The sequence below is a fragment of the Theileria equi genome, chromosome 3, assembly GCF_000342415.1.
Source record: "Theileria equi strain WA chromosome 3, complete sequence".
NCBI lineage: Eukaryota > Apicomplexa > Aconoidasida > Piroplasmida > Theileriidae > Theileria > Theileria equi.
The window spans coordinates 1,340,208-1,353,197 of NC_021367.1; the positions used below are offsets into that span (position 1 = coordinate 1,340,208).

Genomic DNA, 12,990 nt, shown 5'->3' on the forward strand with positions numbered 1-12,990 from the left:
ACACATGAAACAGATTATTTAAATCGAGAATACTCTACACATATTCTCTAATATTAAAGTTAAACTCATTGAGAAAGTCTTCATATCCATTACTGACAGTACCTGAGAACCAGAACAAAAAGGCCGAGAAAAGGCTCATTCCATTTGTTGGAAGGTAACACGGAATTGAACCTACAAACTTCTCCCTTGTGTTACAATATCCCACAGATAGTTTGTAAGAAATGACATTCAGTATGAGGAAGATAAACTGGTTTGTAGACACAACCTTTAATCCGTTGTTAAGCATCTTCCCATTATGTTTCACGTTTGCAGCAACGCCGAGATAACCAAGAGCTTCCAAAATTTGGGAGCAGGAGAATAATAAGGCAACTAAGGTGGAAGCAGCAGGAATGGAGTCCATGCAATACTTAGATAGTCGAGCGTCTGTACCGTGAAGCGCCGAAAGTATACACACCAAAATACCAACCATAGGAATTGCGAGTACCCAAAAAATATTCCAGTGCCAGGTCCAACGCCGTCCAATAGATGGAACATATAATTTTAAACAATGCACGAGACATGCGCCTAATACCGATATGGGAGTGATGAGCATATTTGTGAAATGACAAAGATCACGATCGAGCAGGGAATATGGCAATATACTTGGGTATAAAAAACATCTTATAACCTGAGGGACAAAGCACATTAGCAAGGGTGAGAGTGCGTTCCCAAGATGTTGATAAATTGACGGTTCTGCCAAGTGAGTCAGCGACAATTTCTTGTTCCTCTTCACGGCATTTGTGCATTTCCACTTTTTTTCTGGTACAACACTCTCTTTACTCGATATATCACCATTTTCTGCATTAATTAGCCCTTTGTAACAAGAATATGTCCATAAACACAGCGCAACTGTGCTAGTAAATAGTATCATAAAAAGGTGTATCTTAACCATAAGAAGTGGTCTAGAAGGAATAGTAATGTCAAGAATGACCTGTAACAACCAAACGAAAAGCCTCGAGAGTCTGAAAGTTAAGCCTACCGTAGTAACATGATAAACGGTGAGCGAGAAAAATGTCATTTGAAATAAACCCATTGAAAATGCGGACAAAACCATAAACCCATAGAACCAAAGTCCCATATTATCGGACCTAAACATGATTAAAAATAGCATTAGTCTGGATAACCAGACGAAGAAATATGTTACAAGCGCCAGAGAGTTGTTGTTTTCAGATATAATCCATTTTAACACGTATACTATAGATGAGCATCCTAAGGATACGAGAGACATTGTAGAGTGTAGCTTGGAAAAGTAGATTCCTGTATTCCTTTTCGGTATGTTTAGAGCTACAGCTATGTGTTTGCTGATTACAGCTGCAACAATGTTAGGCATATACAGTGTTAATGCGACTATCGCAGCTGTAAATTCGCCAAAGATGAATCCCTCCCGGCTAACATTCCCGTTAGGGGAAGCCATTTTAACTACATTAGTAGGCAGATACCGAGCATTTCTCGTGTGTTATACTCTGCTTAGTTTTTAAATATATTGTATTGACATGTTTTATCAAATAAAGTCCTGGTATGTTCCATGGAATTGTGCTCGAGTGGGAAGAGGAATCCGCGTCTAGCTCTTGGTCATTCTGGGGAGATTTATCCCTTCTCTGGTTCTTCCTCCCCTTTAAAGTTCCAACAAGTATAACTAAAAATTAAACAATTTGTCCTTTTCATTGTTATGTAAGCATAAGTCCGTACGGGGCGTTCATATCCTTCCTCATAAAAATGGCAAATTTATGACCGGATTCCACTTTTATCCGCGATAAAATTATGAAACATCATAAACTTTGTATTTTTAAGTCATGTGTGCATCGTTTTGAGCTGAATTCTAGATATCAGTTTCCTATTTTTCCATACGTTCCTTTTATGGTTGCTTCTTGGTCTTTCTTATTTACTTCCCTGGATATTTTATAGGTACTTGTTGTAGCATGAGATTTTTACCATATTTACCACATATTCTTCCCCGGGAACCGATATCTACAAGATTCAATAGTATTATGTCATTCCATTTTCGATGCGCCCCTTAAGTTCACTCTCTGGATTATTTTATATTCTCCATTGCTTTGGCGTTTCATCATCTAGAAGAGTAGAAGCATTATCTACAAGGCACCTTAGTACAAAAGATTCTGGCCGTTTTTCGTACATAAAATGCACACAATCATCATATTATAGTGACATTTATGATAAAAGACCCATAAGAAGTGAAAAACAACGACTCAACTCATTGGAAGACTATGCAATGGACAGGAAGAGATCTTTGGGTCCAAAAGCTGCTGGGCGTTGGGGAAAAAGATTAGATAAAGAAAGCAAACACAACTTTGGAAACATCGCAGAAAATCAAGAAATTGGTGGTTGCAACCCTGATTACAAGTTTGTAGAGTCCTTCTTTGATGAAAACGAAGATGGATATCAGTGGCCTCCTACACAAGTCACAAAAAGGAAGGGAAATTTGTATTATAACTTGAGAGACAAAAATAATGGTCCATACACATCATATAAAAGCTTGGTTGGTGAGTGGAGTATCGAGAATGATACCATAACTGTCATCTTCGATAGGATACAATCAGATCCGTTTGCACCTCCCTCGAATGTAAGAATAAGAGTATCTCAGGATATAGCAAGATTCCCACTTGATGTATTAACACCAAAGATCAGAAATATAGCAATATGTGATTTAGTTGCAAGGAAATTATCAGAAGAACTGAAGGAACACGAACAAGGATTTTCAATAACAAAACCCACCCAATATGTTTTGGAACGCAAATCAGTGGTATTGAACAAAGATTTTATAGAGGCACGTCTTAATCTCCAGTTACCCGGACGTGGACGGCGTGTTGATGGTAAATATGCCCTTGAATTATTTTCTACTATTTTACCGGACTTTGTAAAAAAATGCATGCATTTTGAATCTTATGACGAAAAACCGCTTTATAAGCATGTAAAAGTATTGGAGGATCAACAGTACCTTAGAAATATGCTACCGGAATTAGGATTAGTGGCGTTCGTAGCCGATGGATCTATATTGCCGAGAAGTGATGGTACATCCGATACGCCTATGGATTCGAATGTAAAACTATTTGAGTCACCTCCATCTCTTAAGATCTCAGTTGAACTCCCAAATAGGGGCAAAATAACCGGAATGGGAATAAAATCGGGTTTCACCCTAATCGTTGGAGGTGGATATCATGGCAAGACGACTCTTTTGAAAGCCATACAGACCGGAGTTTACAATAAACGTCCAGGTGATGGACGAGAATTTGTTGTAACTTCACCTAATGCGGTAAAGATAAGAGCAGAGGATGGAAGAAGTGTAACCAGAGTTGATTTATCAACTTTTATGAAGAACCTACCATGTAAAAAAAGTGGAAGCGATTTTACTACCAATAATGCCTCAGGATCTACGTCTCAAGCTTCAGCTATTATGGAATATATAGAAATGGGTGCTGATCTTTTGATCCTTGATGAAGATATATCAGCCTCTAATTTTCTGCACAGAGATGCCATTATGACAAATCTGATTAAGGAAAAGGAACCTATTGTACCGTTTCTATTTTTGGTAAGGCAATTTTTTGAGAAATTGGGAATTTCAACAATCATGGTTTCAGGATCTTGTGGTTTATTCGTTGACCAAGCCCATACCATTTTGCAGATGGATGAATACAGCTGTATTGATAGGACACAAGAGGCAAAAGAAATATGTAAGAATTCAGGGATTAATCTTTCCGAGGCAGTTGATAAGAGTATTGCAAACAATCTACTATTCTCCCACAAACTTGTGAATAATAGGGTTGTTTCACGGGAATCTTTTAAAAGGCCCAATCAAAAGATAAAACAGCTCGGAATAGATAAAATATCATATGGAATGGAACAGATTGACCTGAGCCCACTAGAAACATTGGTAGAAATTGGACAAACTTCTGCAATAACAAATATCATTATATACTTAGAGTGCCAAGTCAAAGAGTATGAAAGAGATAGGCAACAATACACATTACGCCAATTATTAGATAAACTCTATTATAAATGGAGTTCTATTACAACTGTAGGATATAATGGATTAGATGAGATAAACGGTTTCAAACACTTTCCAACTGGTGATTGTGTGATGCCTAGGATATTTGAGATATCCGCTGCTTTAAATCGCCTTAGAAGTTTGAAAATTACCAAATTTGTTCAAGATGAATACAGACCACAGGAAAAAAATTCATATTTTGACAACAATGTAAATTAAATATTATCCTTCTAGCATGGAGTTGATCTTAACCAGTGTTTCATCCTGCTTTAGCATAAGTTCTCTACAACTTTTCAGTTTCTACATGTTACTCATTTTTATGTGGATAGATTACCTCGATCAATCGCTTATTTAGACTTTTATGTAGCGTCTCTAGTTCTTTGATATCGATTTTTTCTGCGGGTGATTGAATTGTTTGAGCCATCCATACCCTGTTTGGCTTTATTTTTCTTGTATCTGAGTTGAATGGTATTCAGCCTAGTTTCAAACTCCTGGATTATAATGTAGATGAGGCAACGTTAATCTTACCTGTTTTGCCATTTTATGCTTTTCTAACAGTGAGTTCATATTACTTTTAAGGTTTTCAAAGTTTTCTACATTTTTTCTAACCTACAAAGCCAAGTATTTGCAATCCGTATGCTGATACAAACTTTGCCTTTTGCCTCAGAAAGTTCGTTTTCTGCCCTTATTATAGAATTTTTCCTCTCTTCCAATTGTTTGTCTCTGAAAAATGAGCCTTTTCTACTATTTATAACCTGTGAGCAACTATCTTGTCCTTGAGTTTCCTGAATATTGAATGCACTTGTAATGACAACGTTACTTTGATATATTGTTTAATGTCTTGTCTACTTGCATGTCACATTCTTTTCGGGCCGATTCCGCAGCTTCTCTCAATTGGTTTATTATGTGCATAGGATCACTCATTTTATTCAACGTTGCGTCCATTATATTCTAACTGAAAGTCGGAGCCGAGAATCGTAATAAGAAGAAAATACAAATTTGGAAGGAATTTTCTTCGGAGTTTTGCCAGTTTACCTCACACTTGCGATAATTCCGATGGATAGAAAAAATATCGGAGATTTTAGGATTCTCCGCACCTACCACTTACACATGGAATTATCAGAGTTGTGGACTACACATTTGAGAGATACAAACTCAATTTAAATATTGCGATATGGAATTTGATAGTGGAACAAGCTTTTTTTAAAACTATAGAGATTTAGTCCCTGGAAGGTTGATGATGCGGTAGGCCTTTGCAATATTCCATAGTCTTCACAACATTAAATGTACCATATATCGTAGACAAATGACAAGGAAATTGCCAACCTCAATTTATAAACGTATTAATTCAAAATACTTCAAAAGTGATCCTTATAATGTGAAAAATTCTAAACGGTATAGCTTAAATCATGAAAGAACCCATGAAACTCCAAATCACACATCTTCCAATGAATTCGTTTCACACTCAGCGATTAAAATCCATCCAGTACTTAAATATGCTCTTAATCGCAATAAATCCATATATAAGCTGAACGAGATGCAGGAATCGTCATATTTGTCTATATTGAGCGGGAAAGATGTGACTATACACTCACCTACAGGTATTTTACTGTATACACAAACATGAATGCATAGGATCTGGGAAAACTATAGCATATTTACTTCCAATTTTGAACAATATATACCAGATACATGACATGCTGGAAGATCTCATACTGCGGGATTCCACAATTATAGGCGATAAAGAAGACAGGCTTAAGCGTTTGAGTCTTGGATGGAATAAAAGGGTACCTCATGCTCTATTGCCTAGTTCTTTTGATGAATACAAACAGGATACACAAAACCTTGAAGCACTAGGAAGTCAATTGTTTAACAAATATCCTGGTAGAACAACATTTGAGAAGTTAGTAGATGTCTTGGTCTCACGAAAACCTTCTGAATTAAAGAGCTTAAGCGGACACTTTCATCATCTTCCATACCACATATGGAGAAAGAAATCAAGAAATTCAGTGTATAGGAATTTAATGAGTAATCCACTTGGAGGTGTACGTTGTGTAGTAATTCTTGTTCCGGGAAAAGATTTGGTATCACAAGTTATTCGTGATATTTATGACTTGGATTATCTTGGAAGAGTTTCTGTGCAGGCGTTGACTCGCGTCCATTATTTACCACTTGAACCGGAAGGAACTATAGAAACCCTGCCAAAGAGTGATGATCATCCGTTTTATCCATCCCAACATACGTTTATGGCAATGTCTGATGAAATAAAGATTCCTTCTGGAGTTTTAAGTTTAGAAGATCAAAAGAAAATGTTACAAAATGTACCTACAAGATCAATAGATAATGATCCACACACTTACAAAGTGGAAACTGTGGCCATAAATATGGGTAATAAAAAGAGATCTATAATACTTAATCCTTTATCAACACATGGGAATATGAAAACTATACAAGAGAGCTATGGAGTCGATGGTTTAGAGGTGCAATCTGTTGAACACAAAAGACAGCCTTTAATAGTATCCCCAAGGATACAGTAAGTGTAACACAAATACAACATTATGCATACAGGTGGGGAAGTACCGATATCGTAGTTACAACTCCTCAGTTATTTTTAATGGATATATTGCAGCGAAAACAACGAAGATTATATCCAGTATGTGTTGTCTTCGATGAAGTTGATATGTTGTTCGAAAGTGGCGTGAGTAGAAGCAGTATAATGGAGATTGTTTCGTATTTGCGTCCTCGACCTCCATCATACAATCCATTGGTGGACTCACATAAAGTAGGATCTAGACAACCACCTCCTTGCCAATTTATTAAATCAGCATCTACTATTGCATTTGGAGGTATGCAAACATCTGGAAGTATGATATATGAAAGATTTGGTACCAGTAAGCTTCTTTTTAGCGATAAGAATCATTTGATAAAATCTGAAGTTACCTTCATAAAGTTTGACGATGAAAACGATAAACTAGAGTTACTGATTAAAAGCATAGTATCTAATCCCGTTCCAAAAACCGTGATTTTTGCAAACTCCTTGAAAAATGTTAGTCTAATTTATAATTACTTGAAGGAGCACAAATGGCCGGTTTTAGCATTTCATTCCAGATCCACACTTGCAACTAGGGTTGCAATGATAAAAACATTTTTTGATGGAGACGATGATCCTAGGATCTTTGTGGCAACAGATTTACTTGCTAGAGGCATAGACTTGAAGACAGTTCATCACATTATAAACTTCGATTTTCCTAATGATGCCTCTGTATTTCTGCATCGTATAAAATCACAAGATGCAAAGGTGACAAGCTTAGTTGGTGCAAGTTCCAACGATTTGAGTACGCAAATTCGATACTTTCAACGAACCAAGAAACCAATAAACCAGATACTTTCCCGCAAAAGGTCGTTCAGGCGCAAAATAAAGAGTTTAAACCTATCAAAGCCTCGGGAATTCAAAGATGGGAAGCGAGAGAGAGAGGGACCAGTTGAGATAACTCCAACTAAACCACTGCCTCCAAGAACGATGCATCACACAGAAGACGATATATATAAAAGGTTATCCCTTAAACGGAGGGTATTGCAGTACTACAACAACTACAATTCTTAATGATGTGCACATTACTTTTGAGGTCTTCCGTGTTTATTAACTTTTTGTGGTTTAGGATTACACCCATGCATTTCGGGCGCGCGATGCTTGATACAGAAACGTTTTCTGCAGTATTTACAGTCATGTCCCACGACTTTTGTATCCTCTCTGCAGGTGGAACCCTTTCCGGTGCGACTATAATGACAGGTCCAGGTTTCCTTATAAAACGCGTCTAATAAAGTGTCTTCATCGTCGTCTACATCACCCATTTTATCCACGGCAGATGTTTTTGTACCAATGCGTATGTAAAAGTTATAAAATATTACTTGGGGACTGGATTTAACCACTGCCCACCTTGGCCATAGGCTCCAGCTACCAATTGAGCAACTAAAGTGGCATTGTTAACTTGTATGATATAAACAAACCTTTTCTTTGTTTATGTGCCATATATGACATGTACCAAGCTTTATATCCTCCGTAGAGGATCAGTCCAGCACCCAGAGGATTGGCCCACCACCAGTACCTGTATTGACTAACGCGTCCAATTTGTGCGAATTCGTTGTTTAGTCCATGTGCGATATTTTTAGCGACATCAGAAACCTGCTTGCCCTCGCAGTTGTTCCATGTCTTGTACCAGACCACAGGGTTCACAGCCCTTCCGGCCTTTGCAATATATTTCTGTATATGCCATCCCATGGCTAAATAACACAGTTCATATACAATATAAAGCAAAAATAACAAGTATTGGATTCTATTCTTTATGGTGTTAATCAGGCAAATGAACAAGTGCTTCAGCCTTGTCCCTAGTAGCCCTGTTTTTCGAAAAGAGGCCTCTGAAGTACATATTAGCCAGAATTTGCGCAACTTACGGTATTATCTTGTTGACACTGTCACTGTGTGTGAAGTAACGACAAATTTGTGGAGATAGCGTATCCTTGCTCCTGTAACGAGCGTGACGTGGTGAAATGACTAACCTGAAAAAGTTTGAGAATCCAAAGGCAGATGGACTCAAGTAGTTTAGGGAGATGCGTAGTGGAATCTTGATCTTGTCGAGGAGCCTATTGAGGTACTTTAGTACAAAATTTTGAGGCAAGAGCAAGATTCCATCCCTTATTGATATGCGATGATAGTACATGCCGTTTGAAATGGCATATTCCAGTATATGGTTTGATATTTCCTTGAGATTCTGGATCAAATCAGCCCTCTGTGACTGGAACTTGGCCTTGTAGACAGGGTCGTTTCTCAATATTTTGGGTTCTAGGCTTTTCCTCTTTTTAAAATAGAGGCTATCCGCTGTTCTTATAGCATCTTCCAGTTCCTCATCAAGGTTTGGAGAAATAGTAAGGCTTGAAATGTTATTCCGAAACTCCTGCACGATTTCATCGTGCATTCTTAGAGACAATGTATCAATGAATTCAATAATTATACTCTTTAGCGATTCAACAAGTCTATTTTTTAGCTCCTTTGCAAAATTCTCACATCCCTTTACCACATGCATCGTGGCAACCAGCTCATTCAGACTGTTGTTAACAAGCGCATCTATTTCTCTCTTGTACCATTCGACTGGATGTCCGTAATTACTTGTGTCATTTAGAAACGTTATCATACGTTCCCTTTGCACCTTTATCAATTCTATCAACTGGTTGTATGATGGAGCAAGATTCTTGAGTTCTTGTAATTGGTTAGGATTTAAACGAGAAACAAGATCATCAGAACTATCCTGAGTTTGCTTTCTAAAGGCCTTTATCACCTCACAGGATTTTACTCTACCATTAAAGTCAGATTCCAAATCACTCTTGCAGTCCCTGTGTAATTTTATACGTTCTTTGATGGAAGGATAGAGCTTTGTAACCCAATCATGTTTTTCGGAAGAATTCGTAAATTCGCACGTTGTACTAATTTTACCAGACTCTGCAATAAATTCGTTAAGAATTTGATGTATCTCCTTTTTTTGGCGTCTTAAAAATGAATTCCTATAACTATTCCACGTGGAAATCTCATTCCAATTGTAGACAATAAAGTGTACATTAGGATATCTAGCCTGTTCAAAACATTCTCTCAAGAAAAAAATCAAAATATTTGCAAGCTTTAGGTTATAAACGTGTCTACATCCATTACTTTTAAGCTCATTGTAGTCTATTGGCACTATTATGCCGTCTGATAAGTATACAAGTTCCGCAAGATGCAAAATTTTTTCATTTCTCTTCCTCTTTTCGAAAAGAGATTCCCCAAAAACACTGTTTAGATTTAAATTATGTAGAGGTGTAATTACAAGCGCATCATTTATGCCAGTCTTTATTTTACCTGGGTATTTACTAATCTCATTAAAATTGTCTGAATTCAGAATTAGAATGTTGCTGTTATCCACCTTTATACTCTTTTGCTCAGTTGTTGAGGGTTTTGAGTCAAGAATTGTGTATACAGGCCTAGAATAGTTGCTGTTTGCACTCTTCCCCTTTTTATTTTGTGTATTGGGGGATAAAAGTCCCAGATGCATGTATGGTCGCACTGTACCAAATTTTAGGCAAAGGGTAAATGGGAGCAGAAGGATATAAAGGGCGTACATTATGATCCTTCAGATGCTAATCTCTTTATTCTTGCCTCTCTAGCTTCTTTTGCCGTATGATAACGTTTAGTTCTGCGATATTGTGAGTATATATTTTCTGGCAATATCCTCTTGTAAGAGAAACGAGACTCATCAAAAGGTAAATTAAATGTTTTTATCAGCATGTAAAATGTATCCCTTTTTTTGCGATAGAGATATTCTAAAAGTTTTCTACGTTTTGTCGCTAACCTTACCAACTGCCTTTTTGCTTGCACATCCTTTTTGTTATTTTTTACGTGGGAAGAAATATAGTCTATTTTAGCTGTCAAAGATGCAATTACAACTTCAGGAGAGCCAGTATCGTTTTCATGACGTTTCATAGGCTCACGCAATTCGTATTGGTATAGCTTTGAGAAATACTTTCCTCTAACTCTGATTTTATTTGGATGGAAATCCCAGGCATCCTGTTCAATAAAATCTCTGGCGTAGTCAGGTGCAGAGAACGCTCCAGGTCTATCTTCTAGCTTTATATTACGTTTGAGAGTGCGAAGAGTTGGGATGTTTCTAAAGAGCGGATCAAAATTTTCTAAATCTTGTTCAATTACGGGATTATTTGGCATACGCTTAGGTTTTTCTTCTTCCACAATGTTTTCAAAGCTTTCTTGTGTTCCTTCTTCTTTCTCAGATTCTGGTTCTGGAGTAGAATCTTCAGGGGTAGCTCTACATGGAAATATTCCTATGCCTCTAGTCCTGGTTAACAAGTTTAATCTGGTCAAAATTGCACCTTTCCTCTTTTTTAACTTCAAAATACGACTCCTTTCGCGCCCATATCTGATCTTGAATCCAGAAGATGGGCTGTTCCAGATTATCAACGTCACACAGCAGCTCAGAACAAGGTTAAATAGAGCCAAACGCATAGCCGTTTTATCATATTTAAATTTATCTATGCATTTCAAAAATTAAAAGCGGCTCCGGTCGAAAACGGAATATGATGATGCCGACGCTTGTGTAGGTGGACCTCCTGGTCACTACACGAGCATGGAGACTCAGTTGTATATTTATGACAATTTCAAAATTATGTAGATATGATATTACACATAAGTATCATATTTACGCTTTTTATAGGTGTGTTTTCGACACACCTAGACAAGGTCTCTGAGAGACTTTCTCTAAAGCCCGTAGGGAAGGGCGACTGGCTCTTCATTCTAGATTTATCAATAGCATCAAAAAATGTGAACCCTTCGTCTAACAGCGCGGGGAATGAACCATTTCTAATGGACGTCATGCCCATAGATCTCGCAAAGCTTTATCTAAAGTCGAATGCTGAATGGTTTGAGAGCACACAGGGATTCGGAGAGTGGAAACATTCGGTTTGGGGTGATCATCCAAACGAGTGTGTACAAAATGGAGTGACTTTAATGGCCAGTTTTCCAGGAAACGACAAACAAGCTGCTTACTCGAATTTTGAAACACTGTGTTACGGTCTTTGGGGTATTACTGGTTCTATGTTCACTAACTTGGTCAATGAAAACTCATTTATCCACGATGTTACCGATTTAGCGGTAAGTGATGACACAAGAAATTCTGAACTAGACTCTACTGTCTTCCTATCTTCGGACTCTGATGACAATTTGTGCGTGGATAGTTTGTTCAAATGGAGATTTTTGTTTCCATGTGTAGGTCGCAGGGGTTTACTCTCTATCTTGGCCGATGAACGTTTGTTCACAAGGTCCTCTTACAGAGGAATAACACTCCGTTTAGAGAGAGAAAATGACCAGCTACTGTTTAAAACACGCATACAGTTTATAGTTCAAAAGAAAGGGATTCCAAAAAAAATTTGGGGATTTTTTCCGGGCGGCACACGCCCTCAAATGTGCAATGCGATACAAGACTCTAAAGTAAAATTTATATTTCCGCAAGGTTTTGTTGAGGAAGAAGACACTTTTGACTTTTCTAACGCATCTCATATCGAAGAAACATTTGGAAAACTCTTGAAATTTGTGGAAAACGGGTACAAACCTCTAAGGAGTCAAAATGATATTTCTTTCCAAGTATCAGAGTTGGATAGTTTATATCTCAATGTACTCAAAAGGGTACAATCATCTCTCTTGATGACTGTAGAAAACTTATCAGACCAAGAAAAGCGTATCACTGTTCAGCAACCCCTACCATTTTGGCTCAACCCACTGATTCACACACTGGAAATCATGGTAGAACCATTGGATGGAAATGGAAGAAACACTTTGTATTCATGTACTTCACATGGTTGTTTTAATAAAAATTTGGAAAAAATAGATTCTAGTGGATACAGAATTATCGGAAAATACTTTGCAAATTATCCACAAAAGGAGAAGGGCGAAAAAGATGGCCCACTCGTAATTTATAATGTATGTGCTAGTTGGACACGTCTGGGAGTTATTATAACCCTACCCCCAAAAACTAAATTATCGCTTTCTGTTGAGTTGTTGAAGGATAATATAACCTTTGAAAGTATACACGTTTCTACACACAGAGGGCAGTTGATACCATCTGCTCTATTGATGGATTCAAAGGGTATTAAATCCCCAACTTTGGCCTCAATATCTTCAACTGTTACTTCAGAATATAGAGTTCACATAATGAACCCATTTTTTTCGCACATTGTCCTTCCAGATACAAGTAAGTATATATGTAAAAAAACATCATGTTTTAGCTATGGTCTTTAATGCAATGGCAGGAGCAGGTGTCGTAATGGCACTCATGTTTGGCTTCGTATTTAACGCGGTTGCCAGTGATTGGGACAAACTTTTTAAATTGTCTGATTGAATATTTGTATTGTAC

At 37.4% G+C, this 12,990-nt stretch overlaps 7 protein-coding genes across 7 annotated transcripts; 3 read left to right on the forward strand and 4 right to left on the reverse strand.

Annotated features, from left to right (window-relative positions):
- Positions 1-34: 34 nt before the first annotated feature.
- BEWA_006620 (hypothetical protein) lies at positions 35-1,453 on the reverse strand (the record flags this gene model as incomplete). Its single annotated transcript, XM_004830862.1, has 1 exon — positions 35-1,453. The coding sequence occupies one exon, from the start codon at positions 1,451-1,453 to the stop codon at positions 35-37; it is 1,419 nt and encodes a 472-aa protein (XP_004830919.1).
- A 591-nt stretch (positions 1,454-2,044) lies between these two features.
- Positions 2,045-4,261, forward strand: BEWA_006630 (hypothetical protein; the record flags this gene model as incomplete). Its single annotated transcript, XM_004830863.1, has 1 exon — positions 2,045-4,261. The coding sequence occupies one exon, from the start codon at positions 2,045-2,047 to the stop codon at positions 4,259-4,261; it is 2,217 nt and encodes a 738-aa protein (XP_004830920.1).
- Positions 4,262-4,264: 3 nt separating this feature from the next.
- On the reverse strand, positions 4,265-4,582 carry BEWA_006640 (hypothetical protein; the record flags this gene model as incomplete). Its single annotated transcript, XM_004830864.1, has 4 exons — positions 4,265-4,342; positions 4,377-4,438; positions 4,473-4,533; positions 4,571-4,582. 4 exons carry the CDS (start codon positions 4,580-4,582, stop codon positions 4,265-4,267), a joined length of 213 nt encoding a protein of 70 aa, XP_004830921.1.
- Positions 4,583-5,348: 766 nt separating this feature from the next.
- BEWA_006650 (DEAD box ATP-dependent RNA helicase family member protein) lies at positions 5,349-7,646 on the forward strand (the record flags this gene model as incomplete). Its single annotated transcript, XM_004830865.1, has 3 exons — positions 5,349-5,643; positions 5,678-6,575; positions 6,611-7,646. 3 exons carry the CDS (start codon positions 5,349-5,351, stop codon positions 7,644-7,646), a joined length of 2,229 nt encoding a protein of 742 aa, XP_004830922.1.
- Positions 7,647-7,947: 301 nt separating this feature from the next.
- On the reverse strand, positions 7,948-8,321 carry BEWA_006660 (hypothetical protein; the record flags this gene model as incomplete). Its single annotated transcript, XM_004830866.1, has 2 exons — positions 7,948-8,012; positions 8,051-8,321. 2 exons carry the CDS (start codon positions 8,319-8,321, stop codon positions 7,948-7,950), a joined length of 336 nt encoding a protein of 111 aa, XP_004830923.1.
- A 169-nt stretch (positions 8,322-8,490) lies between these two features.
- On the reverse strand, positions 8,491-11,160 carry BEWA_006670 (ribosomal protein S15 domain-containing protein; the record flags this gene model as incomplete). The annotated part of the gene is made up of 2 exons (XM_004830867.1): positions 10,256-11,160; positions 8,491-10,133 (listed from the first exon to the last, which is right to left on the reverse strand). Exons 1-2 carry the CDS (start codon positions 11,085-11,087, stop codon positions 8,491-8,493), a joined length of 2,475 nt encoding a protein of 824 aa, XP_004830924.1. The 5' UTR covers positions 11,088-11,160.
- Positions 11,161-11,255: 95 nt separating this feature from the next.
- On the forward strand, positions 11,256-12,975 carry BEWA_006680 (hypothetical protein; the record flags this gene model as incomplete). The annotated part of the gene is made up of 2 exons (XM_004830868.1): positions 11,256-12,828; positions 12,863-12,975. The coding sequence occupies 2 exons, from the start codon at positions 11,256-11,258 to the stop codon at positions 12,973-12,975; spliced, it is 1,686 nt and encodes a 561-aa protein (XP_004830925.1).
- Positions 12,976-12,990: the final 15 nt, after the last annotated feature.